Here is a 17,474-nt window from a genome sequence, read left to right as displayed (position 1 = left end):
CTGGGGTGACCGAGCTTTTTCTGTCGCTGCCCCCAGGGTCTGGAATAAGCTCTCCGTTGAGCTGCGTCTTATTTCTGACCTGGGCCTCTTCAAATCTATTGCTTTTAATACCCAGTAGTATGATGACACTTTTATCTTATTCGATTTTGTTGTATTTTATCGCTTTCACTGTTCTTTTATTGTTTTTATTTGTTTTTACTTATTCTTGTCTTTATTTATTACTTACTGTAAAGCACTTTGGTACATCGTCAGGATTGTTTGTAAAGGGCTGTATAAATAAAATACATTTACATTTACAGAGTCGAGTGCCGTACCTCTCATTCGTTATGATCATCTTCAAAAACTATTCAAACACATCTGTACTAAAAGTACAAACTCTTCCAGCATAATAACAACTCTATTCCTCTATTCTCCTCACTTGTAAGTCACTTTTGATAAGAGCGTCTGCTAAATTCGTGTAGTAAACACATATGTCGAGGTCGTCGCGCCCCAGTGTCGCCACAACAGCGCACATGAGATGATAGAAACTGATCTCACCCATGTCGAAGGGATATTTTCTGTAGTAGAAACCGAAGCTTGGAGGACTTGTGCTGAGTTGCACCAAGCTGTACTGTACCGTACCTTGTAAGGGAAAAACAACTCAGTTCTTACATAATGGGTGTTTTTGCACATCTTGTCCTTCCTGTTTTTTTTTTTTTTAATCCAAAGTGTTTGTTTTCCCCTCAGATCATGAAGACAGCCCAGAGCTCCTTCCTCCGCCAGGCGTCACCGATAACAGGCAGTGCGCCCTGTGTCTCAAGTATGGAGATGAGAACACTAACGTGAGTCTCTGATGGCCCTCGACTCACTTCACCACACATGCGTCTGAGTCGGTATCGCTTACAGCATTTCTTTGTTTTAGGAGGGTGGCAGGCTGCTGTACATCGGTCAGAACGAGTGGACCCACGTGAACTGTGCTCTGTGGTCCTCCGAGGTGTTTGAAGATGATGACAGCTCTTTGAAAAATGTTCACATGGCTGTTCTCAGGGGAAGACAGATAGTAAGATACTTTGTCCAAGTCGCCACTATTTGCACATTTATGGGACAGACACTGACACCCTGTTGTGTTTTCTCTTCAGCGCTGTGAGAAGTGTCAGAAGAAAGGGGCCTCGGTTAGCTGCTGCCTCACCTCTTGCACCAATAACTACCACTTCATGTGTGCCCGTCAGTGCCACTGCGTCTTCTTAGAAGACAAGAAAGTCTACTGTCCAAAGCACAGGGACTTCATCAAAGGGGAAGTAAGGAAATCTTGTTCTACTCTGCTAACCTAAACTTTTCTGGAGCTCTCTTGTGTGAATGTACAATGCCAGGTGCTGCGACCTGATGTTCCGTATTTCCCGCCATCTTTCTTATGTTTGTTTACTTTTCCTCGAGGTGGTGTCTGGGTTTGAGGTATCCCGCAGGATCCTGGTGGACCTTGAGGGCATTAGTCTCAGGAAAAAGTGGCTGGCAGGGTTAGAGCCTGAAGATGTCCACATGATGATTGGTAGGTTAACTAACGCTGAATATTGCTTCTCACGTTTTCGCCTCAGCATGCTTCCATAGCATCTTGAACTCTGATTCAAAACATCGTCATTGCAGGCTCCATGACAGTTGATTGTTTGGGAATACTGACTGAACTCTCAGACTCCAAACGCAAGCTCTTCCCAGTAGGATACCAGTGAGTCGTCTCTCGATATTTTCAGTGACAGCGGTACTGTTCTCCTTATAAATAAGTAGACAGTGAACGCATTCTCTTCTCTCCAGGTGTTCAAGGGTGTACTGGAGTACTCTAGATGCTCGAAAGCGCTGTGTATATACCTGTAGGATATTAGTTTGTCACCCTCCTGTGGCAGAGTCTGACCTGAAGACCATGATGGCTCCGGAGGAGAATCGTACAATTGCACACAGCCCACCCTCCATAACAGGTAACCCACAAACTAAATCTCTCAGGTTTCAATATGTTAGAACCCCCTTTCCAAAAAGGTTTGGGAACCGTAAATAAAAAGAGAATGAATGATTTGCAAATCATTTAAATGCACAGTTAATTGAAAGTAGCCCTAAGCTAACGTATCAAATGCTAAAACTGACATATTTTGTAGTTTTCTGAAATAATAACGATAATAAAAAGAAAATCGCAAAATTTGAATGTGAAACTAGCAGCATGCCTCAAATATGTTGGGACAGGGTCGTATTTGCAACTGTGCTTTTCTTTTTTCAACACTCCTTTAAGGACTGACGAAAGCAGGTGCTGTAGTGAAATGTTTCACTGATTTTCAATGATTCAGTTCAGGGCCCTGTCATATTCTGCATCTCATGATGTTTTCACTAACCGGCTTCCAGTTCCAGTCCAGTTCAACATCCAGAGCACCTCCCAGCTTAGGCTGTAACGTGTGCACATTGTGATTTGGTGCCTTCATTTATTTACCAGTTACTCGTGCCGTGTGGACCGTTGCATCTTCATACCATCATGGTTTCTGGTTTGTAAACTGTGTCCTGATGACAAACCAGATGGTCGGTCTCCTCTTTAGACCAGGCAACTAAATAAGCTAGTGGAGTGTAGACCGTGCAAAAAAAAGCCAAGAGAATCTCTCATCTATTATATTTGAGTAAAAGTACCAAAAATGGAGGCAAATTTCCTTATCAAAACCAGACAAGTCAAGACAAATGTCTTAAAATAAGTCAAAGGATCTTAGTATAAAAAAAGACCAAGTAGATTTTTCAGTATTAATTTTAAAAATTACACTTTTTTTTATTACACTGCATGGTGTAATATTGTGTATGTTTATTTTTCCAATTTATTTATTCTTTTGGAGTTTTTTTGCTGTTTTTTTTTAACAGAGATTGCTCTGGTTTCTCCTAAATTCTCTGAAAATAATGTGTTCCACTAAAGTCGGTTTTCTTTTTTCCCGTATGTAGATTTTCCCGATCCATTTGAGTCACCAAGACGCTCTGACACCCTTTCCCCCGCCAACACCCCAAAGCTCAGGGTTTACACCAGAAACCGGCACCCAAGCTACCCCCCCTGTCAGCGCTCGGTCGGCCCCAGGCCCGTGCCATCTCCGGGTACTAAGATGCATCCTTTCCTGACTTTGATTTTGATTTGGTCTGCTTTCTTAAGAAAATGTTCACACTCCGATCTGTTCCCTGTGCTTTGGAAGATATTGGCTGTAGTTTCAAATTAAGGAAAAAAACTGAGTGATCTTGCTTACGTTTCAGCGCTCCGGGGCCCTGCGTCAGATTACTGCGCAAAGAGCCATTTCTCATCAGCGTTCTTAAATAAATAATGCTCACCCACTGCCTGTGTGCACAGGTGTGAGGCAGTTACTTTCTCACGGGAGTGCCTTTCGCTAATTGACAATTATGCCTTCAGATTTCCACAGATTTCAACACATTAAAAAAAAAAAGAGCATAAGATTCTTTGACTCAGGCCCTGGAGGGCTGAAATTTAATTTGGATTAATAACTAGTAATGCTGAAAAGAAAGTGCATGGGTCTTTGAATTGAAGAAATGTTGTCATGTAAACAACGTTTAGATCATTTTGAGATTCTTTTGCAAAATTAATTTCCCTGTCCATTCCTTTTATTTTGCAGGGGGTACGTCACAACCTCAAAGCCACGAGGTTGTGACAGTCGGAGACTCCCTGGTGAACCCTGGCATGCGGAATATTGACTCACGGCGTCATAGCTCCCCTTCTCTCTCTCCACCCCCCCACCAGCTGAACAGACAGAGAGGGGTGACGACTCCAGCTCAGATTTTCTCACGGCCCCTTACCTCACCCCCTCCCCTCATCCCGTCTCCTGCAAGAGACCCTGAAAAGTCCAAACACCCCAGCAAAGACTCAGCGAAAAGTCCAGTCCGGAGAGACGATGAAAGAGGTCGGCTGTTTTCCACAGACAGAAACAAACTGCAGTCAACCAGAGACCAAGGCTTGAGAGATGCAGACAGGGGGAGGCCATCAAGTCGAGACCACGGTTCCAAGGACTCCGACAAGAGTAGATCATCCAGAGAACAAAAAGAGTCAGACAAGGGCGAAATATCATCCAAAGAGCCAGAAAAGAAGAGACCTTCAAGTAAAGACTCGGGTCTGAAGGACTCTGAGAAGGGAAGACCTCTCAGTAGAGATCCCTCAAGAGATTCAGAAAAAGGGAGACAAGCCGATAGAGACTCTGACAAGGGAAGACAGACGAGCAGAGAGTCAAGCACAAGAGAAACAGATAAGAGTAAATCATCATCTCGAGATCCCAGCTATAAGGATATGGACAAGGCAAGGTCGTTCAGTAGAGATACAGGACCAAAGGATTCTGAGAAACACAGACAGTATGGCAGAGAAACTGGAAAAGACTTTGGCCAAGGTAAAGACAGACCTTCTAGCAGAGACTCTGACAAGGGTAAACCTCCTTCTAGAGATTCCAGTTATAGAAGCACAGAGAGAAGCAAAGACTCTGGCTTAGGGAAAGATAGTAATGCTGGTGGTCAGTCCAAACAGGCTGGAGGTGAAAGTAAGAGCTCCCGACTGGCACCTGTAGGCTCAGGCCAGTCATCCCCTCCACTGGGCACTGCTGTTCTCTCAGGTCAGCAGAGAAGTGGCAGCACCAAGCAGGTGGACAAGCAAGGGAAACATGGAAGCAAGGACCAGGATGTTTCTGCAAGCCTCAGTTTGTTGCCTCATCACCGGTCTACCCCCTCTTCCAACACGATCCCGTGCAAGGACAAGTCCAGCTCAGGGAAGGAAAGTAGCAGTGGCACTGGAAATACAGTACCATCGTCACTCCATAAAGACTCTGTCAGTGGAAAATCTGGCTCCCCACAGAAGTCCAGTACATGGAAATCAAATGATTACTCGTCCAGTCCAGTCACAGCAGCAGCAGCAGCAGCAGCAGTGAAGCCTCTGTGGCCGTCAAGGACATCAGCAGAAGATGATGTTGTTAAACGGGGTTCCATGCATTTGGCGTCCCCAGCTGCGGGCTCAGCTGCCAAAGACAAACACTCCAAAGTAAAAACAGCAGGCGGCAGAGATGTGTCCAAAGACCGAGACAGAGAGAAGACCCTTCAAAACAGCAACAACAAAATTCCACTTCTCAACAATAATACAAAAGCTCCTGGCAGCTCTAACACACACGCTTCAAACTCCAGCTCTTACAACAGCAGCAATAGCAAAACTCCAATGCTTGGAAACAGCTCCAAAGCTCATGGGAAGGCTCTTGGGGAGAAGCTTGAGAACCAGGGAGGTGAAAGGTCATCCTCAAAGATCAGGGAGAACTACTCCTGTCCAGAGAGGAAGAACAGCTCCAATCTGGACAGTTTACTCCAGCAGACCAGTTTAGCTTCCGAGAAAGACGGGAAGCCCTCAATTCAGTTTCAATCCAAACAGACAGCCAATCAGCTTCCATTTTCTCCCAGAGAAAAAAGGAGATCAGTTAAACCGGCTCCAGCTCCACTGAAGACTGATATCAAGACTGATCCTAATGGGACCAGTGCTGTTGGTGGCATTTCTTTGTCCACCTGTCCCACAAGCACCGCCTCCACTGTCTCTCCTGCTGGACAGGGGACTCATCGGTCTGCCCGTCCGGCTCTGTTCTCCTCACCCTCTGCCAGCAGTAGCGATAGCTCCGAATCGGACACCCAGACTCAGACTGAGGAAGACGATCTGCACAAAGAACGCTCGTGCAGTGAGCTCAGAGACGACCGCAGTCTCCTCACTCAGTGCACGGAGGATGAAGGTGACGGCCCAGAGGATGACCACGACAGAGGTATGGAGGACAAGCATCACGAGGATGACAGTGATGGATCAGGGTCTGCCAAGCGACGGTACCCTCGACGCAGTGCCCGCGCACGTTCCAACATGTTTTTTGGCCTCACCCCATTCTATGGGGTTCGCTCGTATGGCGAAGAGGACCTTCCCTTCTACGGTAGCGGTGATGGAGCGGGAGCTGTGGTGAAGAGGAGGACTGGTGGCCGTAAAAAGTCAGCTGAGGGGCAGGTGGACGGAGCAGATGATATGAGCACCTCGTCTTCATCAGGGGACAGCGGAGAGGATGAAGACAGAGGAATGAAACACAGGAGTAAAGATCCTTATTACTACAACTTTACTCGGACAGTAATTAACCCTGGCGAGGGCCTCCCATCTATTGAAGGATTAGACCAGTGTCTGGGACGGGGATCTCAGCTGCAGCGCTTCCTGAAAGATGAGGAGCAGCAACAACAAAGGGCTCAAGAGAAAGCTGAAGAGGACATGCTGAGCGCTTTGTTAGTACACACATTGTTTAAAAAGAAATTGTAAAATTCTTTGTGATGGTTTTCTGCTGTCTAATAATCTCTAATAAACATTGCTCTGTTTGATGTAATTAACAGAACCCTTGGCAAGCAGCGAATCGGCCAGCTTGATGGCGTCGACGATGGCTCAGAGAGCGATACCAGCATCTGCACCACCAGCACCACGACCACTACAGCCACCTCCTCTTCCACCCCACATAAGAGCACTCCTAAGAGGAGGGGCAGAGAAAGGCACACTGAGAAACCTGACACCCATGATTCAGGCAAGGAAGCTGACAGCAGTGGAGGAGCAGTGAGTGGCAACACACGGGAAAGCAGAAAGAACCAGAAGGAAAATTGTCTTCCGTTAGGAGGCGGGGTCAAATCCCAGCCACAGAGTCAGGGTCAGGATCCGATTGAGGCCCAGCTGTCCCTCAGCACAGACCTGCTCAAATCAGACTCTGACAACAACAACAGCGATGACTGTGGGAACATTCTGCCATCAGATATCATGGAGTTTGTCTTGAACACGCCCTCCATGTCATCGTCCTCAGAGCTGCTGCTTAGCGAGGGCTATGTTGGAGTAGATGTCAGCAGGCGTAAAGACATGCTATTCAATGATTTCTCCCAGCCGCTGCCCAGTGCTGAAAGTGGAGGGGTCGTAGAGAGTAGTGTAAATAGCTCCATATCTGTAGAAGAGCCATATCTTCCTCTAGAGCTGCCCTCTGACCTCTCTCTCTTGACTACTCGCAGCCCAACGGTCAGCACAAGCCAGAACCACTCTGCCGGGAGTCTCATCTCAAATACCTCAGACCGCTCTATTCTAGGCTTGAACTCTGATCCAGAGACCATCAGTGGAGAAAAGAGCGGGGACAAGAAAAGGTCTGGACCAGGTGTGTCTCCATCGGAGAATCAACACGATGGTACAGCTTTAGGCAACAGGGACACGCAGGTCACAGAAGGTCACATGACTCCTGAACAGTTTATTCCCAGCCCTGCCATTGGTCAGGGGGTTGAACCTCCAGCTAATCAGGATGTCCCCAGGAGTTCCGCTACTCCTGGTTTGCCAAGTTCTCCCTCAATGCCTCTTCAGGGTCAGAAGTACCACCCAGCATCAGCAGCAGCTGCAGGAAGCCCCAGTCCAGTGCCTGGCCCCGGACCGTCCCAGGCTCAGGTTTCCAGCCCAGCAGTCATCAAACCAGCTCCTGACAAGCTCATTGTGGTCAATCAGCAGTTCCAGCCTCTTTATGTCCTTCAGACAGTCCCCAACGGTGTCACCCAAAAAATCAGTGCCACAGGAGTGATGGACACTACCTCTCCTGCAGTGCTGAGCCCCATGACACTTGCCACAGGGTTGAATACTGGTTTATCCCAAGCCCAGCAAATATTTCCTGCCAGCGGTAAGGTCCTAGGCACCATACCCCACGCCTCTCAGATTCACACCTTTACAGGAGCCACACAGACAGGCTTCCAGACAGGAATCCCCAGCACCACCTCTGGGCTTCTCATTGGCCTACCCTCTCAGCCCCATGACCAATCCCAGATTCTGGTGTCAGAGGCTGGCAGGCCACATGAGTTGGGTCCCAGTGTTGCCATAGTTTCCAGTCCCTCTTCCCTGACTTCTTCCCCAGCTGTACTGGCCTCAGCTCATGGAAAGAAAAGGCCAATCTCTCGTCTGCCGAGAAAAAGCAAAAAGGTGGCTCGCCCCCGCAGCCAGCCCACTCTGGCGCCGTCTGAAGTAGGCCCCCCCAACATGACTCTCATCAACCTGTCCTCCCCACAGATTACGGCAAGCATCCCGGGTCAACCTGGTAGCCTGGTTGAGTTGAGCTCCCTCTCCACTTCGCAGCGCAAGGTCCCTAATATTATCAAGAGACCAAAATCTGGCGGGGTGATGTACTTGGATCCCACTTCTCTTCTACAGCAGAGGATTCCTGGTTCCACCCAGCCTGGAATCCTGGGTCATGATTCTTCCACTCATCTCCTACCCTGCACTGTCTCTGGTCTCAACCCCAGTCAGTCTGTGTTGAATGTTGTGTCTGTGCCCTCTAGTGGTTCTGCTGGCCTTCTTGGACCAGGATCCGTGTCACTCTCCACCCCTGTCCTCAGCTCTGCTGAGATCACAGGGCCGATTAGCAGCCTACTGTTTAAAGCGAGTCCACATGGTTTGGGTCTGTCGGAGCAGTCAGTGGTCCTTCAGTCAGCAGGAGGAGCTCCTCTAATGTCACAGCTCAGCTCCTCTGTCCATACATCTATAGCGAGCAGCATCTGTGTCCTTCCAACCCAACAGACTATCAGCATGGCTGTAAGCCAGCATTCAGAGACAGAGGGCAATAATGCCCACTTGCAACATCAGCCTCAGCCTGTTAGCACTGCTCGGACTGTGGACTCCTGTCCCAAAAATAATGCTACCTTATCTCCGAGCCTATCCACCTCTCTAAGCCCCGCCAAGGGACGTGTTGTTGGAGTGTTCAAGCAAACGCAGACCTCTGCACATTCCCAGAGTGGTAGAACAATGCCGATTCCCAGATTATCAGAACAGAGAGCAGCAGTGTCAGGTACACTTTTGGGAACAGAAAAAAGCAAACAGAAAGTGAAGAGGAGCAGACAGAGTCCAGACATGAGCAGCAGGAAAAAGCTCAAAGCCTCTCAGGCAGAGGACCATCGCAGCAACTCTGCAGGGCAGCTCCAGGCCTCAAACCCAAGGTGAGACATTATTAACGTTTGGCGAGCCACATTTATTCTTACTTACATGAGTACTGGGAATAAATGTGCAGCAGTTTTGCTCATTCTTTTATGCATAATTAATGATTTTTTTTTTTGCAAATAAAGGGATTATTTTGGACATTTGAGAAATTGAATTTGTTTTTCTGACAGTCTAATTACATATTCATGGTGATAATGTTCAGTTTAAGTGTGAGTGTGAGAAGGTCATTGTTGTTTTCATTAGAGGTCTCCAAAACTGGTACTACGGTTAAAGCAATGTAGATTAATTGTATACTCATTTTAAACTGTCCAATATTCTTCCCGATCGGCTCCAGGGAGCTGAGCTCCCCTGAACCTATGGACACGGGCAAGCCTCCAGATAAAGTGACCAACAAGAGGTATGGAGTATCAGTCTTTGTCACACATTTTCAACCGTATAACAAAAAAAAAAAAAGAGTTCTAATGCTTTCCTCGCATACTTTTTAGTGTCCTTGGTAAAAAGAAGACATTTGAAGGACACGCTCTGCCTGGGAAAGTAGTGGGAAAAGACAAACCGGCTGCAGCTGGAGGAGCAGGGTCTCTTCCCCTGGATTCACCACCCGACCAAGATGGCAACAGCAGGGATTCTGGCTTGGATAGCAAACCCAAAAAGGGCATCGTCTTTGAAATCTGCAGTGAGGACGGCTTCCACATCCGCTGTGAGAGTATTGAAGGTGAGATGAGACAGCTACACTAACTATATCCCATCAAATGATCACTGTAAGTTTAAATTGGGTTTGAGTAAACAGTAGAGTTAATGCTACATGGATGGACCTTACTTTGAACATATAAAATGACTATAAAGGTAATAAATGTAATGTAGGTGATAATAAAACCAAGTGTAAATCCACATCTTAGCATATTTTAACTACACACTGGGCATAAAATGCCGACTGTCTCTCTACAGAGGCCTGGAAGTCTCTGACTGATAAGGTGAAAGAGGCTCGCTCCAACGCACGACTCAGAGAGCTCTCTTTTGAAGGTAAGGACATGCAAATATGTCTTTAAAAAATCCTAATTGAGCAAGATTGCTCTTGGAAGTACACATGTATTGCATGTTTGAATGCCTGGGTTGCTGTTGTGTCATTCTGAGGGTTTTTCTCTGCTCCTCACAGGTGTGAACGGACTCAGGATGCTGGGAGTCGTCCATGAGGCCATCGTCTTCCTGCTGGAGCAGCTGTACGGATCCAGACACTGCCGAAGTTACCGTTTCCGCTTTCACAAACCAGAGGAATCTGACGAGCCTCCTCTCAACCCCCATGGCTCAGCTCGTGCAGAAATCCACCACAGGTTAGCAAAAGGACACATGACACATGCACACAACAATTATCTGTTGGATGAGAGGTCAGGTGCTTAGAGACCAGGCAGCCAGAAGTCAGTCAGGCTACTGTTTGTCTTCCTCACAAGTGTCTGTTTCACTCCTCTACCCACCAGGAGGACCGTATTTGACATGTTCAATTTCTTGGCCTCAAAACATCGCCAAACACCTGAATACCGGCCGCAGGAAGATGATGATGAGGAAGGGCAGCTCAGGTCTGCCAGGTAAGGGACCGTATTTAAGTCAACAGAATAATGCTAACATAAAAAAAAAAAAACATATATGTATCTATATTGATTTTCTTGCTGCCATTGCAGGCGTGCCACCATGGAGCTGCCACTTGCTGTGAGGTTCAAACAGCTTAAAGCCACCTCTAAGGAAACAGTTGGGGTCTACAGGTTAGATCAGTGGTGTTCAATGTGATTATGTGTCATAACAGATGCACACTGGCCAATAGCTTGGACCGATAACAAAAAAGTGGTTCATTTTTTTAACTTGAGATCTGTGAACTGTTGTGGTCGTCCGTTACGATGTTACTTTACGATTTTAGAAGAATGATGGTTTTAATGAGCATACAAAGAGTTTGAAGACTTGAATAATCTCGCTGCAATTCCCTGTTCCTCTCTGCAGGTCTCCTATTCACGGTCGAGGTCTGTTCTGCAAGAAAACCATCGAGGCCGGGGAGATGGTCCTTGAATACTCTGGAAACGTCATCCGGTCTGTGCTCACTGACAAACGGGAGAAGTACTATGACGGAAAGGTGAGGTGTTGGAGCACAAGGAGTGTTTGTTTACAGTTTGATTAACTTGACGAAAGGTAACAGGAGAATCAAACAAACCCTCTTCTCTGTCCTCAAAGGGGATCGGCTGTTACATGTTCCGCATCGATGACTACGAGGTGGTTGATGCCACGGTGCACGGCAACGCCGCTCGCTTCATAAACCACTCCTGCGAGCCGAACTGCCACTCTCGGGTCATCACTGTGGACAGCCAGAAGCACATCGTCATCTTCGCCTCTCGCCGCATCTACTGTGGAGAGGAGCTCACATATGACTACAAGTTCCCCATCGAGGACGCCAGCAACAAGCTGCCGTGCAACTGCGGTGCAAAGAGGTGCCGCAAGTTCCTCAACTGATGGCCGGATCGAAACAACTTAAAGAGGACCACAACGTCCCGAGGACCCGCCTTGTTCGGGGTTTGCCACAGAGGGCTGAGGATACACCACTTTTACAGGATTGGTCCACCAAGCACCTCAGCAGCTGCGGGTGCTGGCAGAGACAGCGGTCGTGGTCATACTTTATATGCAGGAAGGGCCATTTTGGAGGACGGGACATTTCTAAAAATTCCAACATGTATTGTGCCTCCTTTTGTCTAATTTACATTTGGCATTTAAAGTTTCACCGGCAGAGGTGAGTGACAAAAAAATCGCAACATTGCAATATTAACTTTTATTTATATTTGGATGAGAAAGTCACCCTTTCATAATTTTTTACATTGTCCCATCCTCCTTAATTTTTTAGAAATATGTTATGGTCTACTATTGTGAACATAGAAGGAGGAAAAGAAAAAAAAAAATCAAAGAACTCGGTTCCATTTTACACCAAAGTGCAATTTGTTGAAGGGACTTATAACCGTAATTTTATTAGAAGTAAAAAAAAAAAAAAAATTAGAACCTTGTTCGTTTTATTTTTCTTTCGGTTTGAGCTCAACGTCAGATGTTGTTGATGCACATCTCCCTGTCTGAATGTGCCCTGATGCCTTCAGAGCTGTTATGACTTACTGGAACCTTCTCCTAAAGCTTGTAAGGGTGTACGTTTGACTCGTAAATAGGAGCTGCTTGTGCATAGCAGCCCGATAAGAGCTGCACAGGTGAAAACACTAGGGGGAGCAGCGGCCCAGAAAAAAAAAATTCTGTTAGAAAGATACGTTTATTTTTGATCGTCGGTATAGAGGATGTTATCAGAGGACGATACCATCCGCGAATTGAATTCAAGTCTGACAGCTTGATAGCCATGTAGGTGTGTTGCTGATGGGATGAAGCCTCAGGCCTGACAAAAGCGAGGCAGCTAGAGATTCTGGTGGACTGACAGCAGAGGGACCAGAGAAACCTACTGATGTGCTTGAGTAGACATAATTGATTATCTTTTTCTTTTCTTTTGAAGCTGTGCTCCAGACACGGGCTCCGGCGGAGGCGCACAGACGCGTTTCAAGTTTGTGCCTCCCGCCGTTGTCGTTATCCAGCTCGTTTTTTGGGAAATCGTATAAGCTCGGACTTTTTTAAGTCACGTTCCAAATTACAGCAGAGAGAGAACCAAACATTGCGCAAGTGAACTCTGACACAGCTCGTTTTCTTCTTGGCCTGTTGTGATAACCATAACTGTGGAGAAATGTTTTTTTATTTGTCTGTGATCTGTCTTTTTATTACGGACAGGGAAATATCATGCTTGCTTTTTAAAAAAAACTAAACAAAACAAATGTAAATAATGTATATTTTTCTACAAAAAAAACCTTAAAAAGCACTCACTAGTGAATAGCACTTAACGATGGTATTTATATTTTTGAAAAAAAATCATATTTATTTTATTGCCGTTTTTTGTAGGAAATAGAGGTTTACAAACACTAATGCTCGGTCTCTATGTTTTGTATTCCACTGCCTTTTAAAAGCTTTTTTTCTTTTCTTCGTTTTGTTTTGTTGTACTTGTAATTGTTTTTTTTGGTTTTTTTATCATTCGTTAATTTGTAGCCTGAATGTTTTTCTTTAATTCCAAAGACTGACGCTGGTCTGTGGCTTGGTCCCCTTTTTAGTTCAGTCCACCAGTAGCTCTTTACCCACCCAGGCCATTCGGCTGGAGCTGACTTTTTTTGTTTTTGTTTGTTTCCATTGTTCCAGTTCTTTGCTGGCAGTATGGCAGTCATGTGAACTATTATTATGCACTTGAGAGAGTTTAGATTGTTGATCCATAGCAGATATCTCCTCTCTCCAGCCTTATCGTCTCCACACCACATCACAGAGAATCCAAAAGTCCAAATACAGGCTGCTCCGGGCAGTCGAATCCAAGTGGTTCAATTATCAGCCGTGGATCGACTGGCTCACAGCCCATTAGAATTAAGCTAAAAGTTCTGTCAGTTTAAGGCAGTAAGTCCCTCTGCAGACTTGGTCTATAATAAAGAGGTGCCTTTATTTTAACTTCACAGACAGCACTCGTCATATCTCCATGAGCCAATTTGTTCATTTAAAAACTTTTTTTATTTGGTAAACATTTCTTACGTTCAGTCTCCTTGATGTTTGCCTTAGTTGAAAATGAGCACGCCTCTTTACTTCATGTCGAGCCTTCGTGTCCCCTGAGCAGAGTGTTCAGGCCGACTGCTGCCACTCTGTTATGTCCCTTTTTGTTAATGTCGTCCGCCGCTCACGCTGACTTTGTCGTGACGTAATGGCCGTTAGCGGTTCCTCCCACTCTACCCCCTTGTCGTTGTGAACAGAAACTAAGATATGGCCCACAAACGGTTTGCACTTGCGCTGTGACACAGGCACTGAATAGACGTTAAAAAAAACGCAGCTCTTTTTTTCCAGACAGACAATGCAACTCTAATGCTGAGCCCACAAGCACACGTAGTCACTTCGGATGCTTTGAGCTCGTGTTCCGGGCTCTGGCAACTCCCGACGTTGGTGTTTGAGGCTCTAGCGAAGTGCACTTGATCCTTTCTCTTCAACAAAGTGAAGGCAGGGACCACACCGGCAGCCCTTTCTTTCCTGACGGTGCGGCAGGTGCGACCCCACAGGCTGCGCTTCTCCACCTGGACTGGAGGGTCAGGCTTGCGGTCGCAGCGCGGCACCAACACTGGGCTCGCTGGGTTCTGCTGCTAAGGTCAACAATGAATGTATATTCTCCCGCCGCATCACCAGTCTTGTGATGGGGTTGGTACTTTGTCAGCTGTGTTTGTTTTGAGTTCATTTGTAACCACCCAGGTAGATTTGGAAGACGTACACGTGACCTCAAACTGGGCAGCAGCAGGTTCATTTCAGCACAGGGAATTATAAGCGAAGTGTGAACAGCAGTGGGGATTTCTTTCTGCAGGACCACAGGTTCCTGCCGGTTCAGCTCAAACAGTTGAAGCCAGCATCGGCGTTAACACAGTCACCGATGCCCGTGGCTCAGTCTACGACTCATTCATAGCTCCACTTCTGCATTTTCAGGGTCAGAGTGTTCAGTGAACAATAGGTCAGATATTTTTTGCCGTTTTTGAGCAGCAAATAAACAGGAAGGAAATCGCTTCCATTGTTTCTTTGGACATGTCACCACGCCACACCAGTGGCCCTTCTCCGTCATCATCTGTAATTATAGTATAAATACTTAACAATATTATACGGCAACATACATAGTCATTTCTTGTACTTTAGTATCTATACAATATATGGAATGGACAGACAAACTTAGTTACAGTAGCAAAACAGCGGATTTATAATGGTTAATAGCAATGTTTCAATGTACTCTATAATGGTTTTGTGTTACAGTACTATCAGATAAATCTAACGTGCATCATTCTTTTGTATATCGATATCCAGTGCAAATTTTGCTGTGCCTGCGAGTGTTCCTTCACCAGCGAGGAGCGCTGCAGTTTTTCTTTCCTTTCTGGAACAGAACGGTTTCTATGTGATGACAAATGTAACTGTATTACTGTGGTCGTGAACTTCTTGAGGTCATCCATTTGTTTTTTTTTGTTTTTTTTTCCTGGTTGTTGTCGTGAATGTTTTTTTTTTTTTTGTTTACTTTGTTGTTGGGTTTTTTTCATGTCAACAGGGACTTTTTTTTTTTAGACGGCTTACTTGATGTGGTAAACTTAGAGATTGGTTTGTGCAGACTGACCAGGAGTTGAATGATACCACCGAAATGGCTTTCTTTCTTTCTTTCTTTCTTTCTTTCTTTCTTTCTTTCTTTCTTTCTTTCTTTCTTTCTTTCTTTCTTTTTGTTTCATTTTGGAACGTCCTCACGTCTCCCTGAACACCTCCCGAAGCTTTGGTTGTACTTATCATGTACTGTTTTCATAGAAAGTCATAATGCTGATGTTGAAAACATTTAATTTATTTATTTTGTGGAGCATCCACCCTGAATTGTTCTTATACAAGTCAAGGTTTTGGAGAGGTCGGACGAGTACTTAACCTGTATTTGTACTTTTTTAATTGTTGTGTATAGAAGTCGTCAGCCTGTGGCAGGATGTGGTGTCGCAGATGGCAGTAAGAGGGGAGGGGGGGTGAACATGAACGGGCTTGCTTTATTTTTGCCTTGAACTTTAGTCTTATATCGATATCTCCTGCTCTGTGTAATAACGGTATTCATGACAGTCATATTTTCTCCCATTCAACAGTGTTCTTTCAGTACACATCAACGAAATGAAGGAAAACCACCACCGTGAAAACAAACCACAAACTACTTGGTTGAATGTATGATTAGGAAACAAAGTTGTACATAAGTGTAAAAAGAAAAGTTTCTAATCATGTTTATTTTCTATGCACTTTTTTTATTTAAGTGATAGTTTAAATAATAAACATGTCTCCTTTACTCTTTTCTGTCTCGCCCCTCTGTTTGTGTCACCGTTTCTCGCGCGCAGAAGCTCGACTCGACGACGCTGAAGTTGGCATCCGATTCGCGAATTAAAGGGGTGGGCATAAAGGGCCATTTCACTGCATTTTTTGCATTTTGATCGACCAAAACAAGGTCCTGTATGGAAACTACAATTACACTGCTCAAATCTGGATGGAATTATTCTAAAGAGGTTGTAGATTCATTAAAACCTTGTTTGGGATTTGTGAAACCTTTTTCTGATTTGTGAAAATGCAGAATATGGCCATTTTACTGCTTTTTTTGCATTCTGATCACCTTGAACAGGGTCCTCTATGGAAACTACATTAGTTAGACTGCTCAAATCTGGATAGAATTATTCTAAAGAGGCTATAGATGCATTAAAACCTTGTTTGGGATTTGTAAAACCTTTTTCTGATTTGTGAAAATGCAGAACAGGGCCATTTTACTGCTTTTTTTGGTATTCTGATCACCCTGAACTGTGTCCTGTATGGAAACTACTCTCGACTCGAGCTGTTGTACAAATTAACAGTAAATCTTCTGAGCGGCACTTTATGGATTCTTACAGGAAATGACCGCAGCAGACCCAGAAATGTGCTGAATGTGGCGCAGCTAATTAAACGCACATCTTAGCTTTGGTTACAGCTCGCTGCCTCCACGGGAGCCTGCTGACAGCGGTGCGATGGTGAGAATTCAAAGGAGGGATTCAGCTCGTGTTCAAAAGAGCTGGTGCCCACCGCTTTCCCATAAAAGCCGCATTTTGCTGGTAAAACACTAAGCAGACCCATGTGCTCGCTCACATGTCACGGCAAAAAGACCTCACTTAAAAACCAGAAGGGCTGATGAACTCGGGCAATTATGCAATGATAATCGCATCCATGTATTACTGTCACCAAATTAGTTTTGGAGGCTTTTAGAGCTGGGTTGAAATCCATTATAAGTACCAGATTGATAAGTCTGTTGATTATTTTAGTACTATGTGAACTGAAACTTCAGAGCAATCCATCCACTCAGCAGTTGATGAAGGGACTCAGATCCACCGGCTTCATGGTGATGTTTAACGAAAGGACCATCTATTTCATCCAGATTCAACACAACATGAGCTTAGCTGTTTCATTCTCAGTTATCATTTTAGACGTTTTTTTAAAAAAGACAAAAAGAAAGAATTATTCCTGGATTCAATTCTATGAGAAACAATCTTCGATTTATACATAAATTAGAATAAACAAAGAAGTAACCCTGATTGAACTTTTTGCTCCCCTCCTCTGGACTGGAATCCTACAGCGTCTCCAGTTTTTTGGCGCAAGCCTGGTCCTCTTCAGATCAGAGCTGCGTGCAATGCATGATAACGCAAAAAATGTGTTATTACTGGCCTGGTTGCTGGGAAATGGAAACGGCCCGAGTTCAGTTCGTTTGCCAAGAAGATATCAAGACTTCTTGCTTTATCAACTTAACGCTACCACCGCAGGATTTCAGAGGAAACTGGGATTACCATCAGAGTCTTGCACGAATGGCAGACTGGTATTAGTTTGAAAGATGCCGTCTTGTTCTGGCAAA

At 45.3% G+C, this 17,474-nt stretch overlaps 1 protein-coding gene across 3 annotated transcripts in view; it reads left to right on the top strand.

Annotated features, from left to right (window-relative positions):
- Positions 1-15,896, top strand: part of kmt2a (lysine (K)-specific methyltransferase 2A) — a 36,335-nt gene extending 20,439 nt beyond the window's left edge. For 2 of the 3 annotated variants that reach the window (XM_075473493.1, XM_075473491.1), the window contains exons 18-34: positions 727-821; positions 902-1,039; positions 1,119-1,277; positions 1,414-1,525; positions 1,621-1,699; positions 1,786-1,946; positions 2,938-3,084; positions 3,612-6,267; positions 6,373-8,979; positions 9,309-9,377; positions 9,466-9,692; positions 9,926-10,000; positions 10,134-10,308; positions 10,453-10,560; positions 10,654-10,734; positions 10,967-11,096; positions 11,195-15,896. In XM_075473493.1, the coding sequence (XP_075329608.1) occupies positions 727-821; positions 902-1,039; positions 1,119-1,277; positions 1,414-1,525; positions 1,621-1,699; positions 1,786-1,946; positions 2,938-3,084; positions 3,612-6,267; positions 6,373-8,979; positions 9,309-9,377; positions 9,466-9,692; positions 9,926-10,000; positions 10,134-10,308; positions 10,453-10,560; positions 10,654-10,734; positions 10,967-11,096; positions 11,195-11,470 (7,295 nt within the window). In that variant the 3' untranslated portion in view covers positions 11,471-15,896. The remainder of the gene's footprint in view (positions 1-726; positions 822-901; positions 1,040-1,118; positions 1,278-1,413; positions 1,526-1,620; positions 1,700-1,785; positions 1,947-2,937; positions 3,085-3,611; positions 6,268-6,372; positions 8,980-9,308; positions 9,378-9,465; positions 9,693-9,925; positions 10,001-10,133; positions 10,309-10,452; positions 10,561-10,653; positions 10,735-10,966; positions 11,097-11,194) is intronic. The other variant, XM_075473494.1, reaches the window with a different exon arrangement.
- The last annotated feature ends 1,578 nt before the right edge of the window (positions 15,897-17,474 follow it).

Source organism: Odontesthes bonariensis, chromosome 9 (assembly GCF_027942865.1).
Source record: "Odontesthes bonariensis isolate fOdoBon6 chromosome 9, fOdoBon6.hap1, whole genome shotgun sequence".
Lineage (NCBI taxonomy): Eukaryota > Metazoa > Chordata > Actinopteri > Atheriniformes > Atherinopsidae > Odontesthes > Odontesthes bonariensis.
Note: the sequence above shows the minus strand (reverse complement) of the source record. Positions and strands in the feature narration are given on the sequence as shown.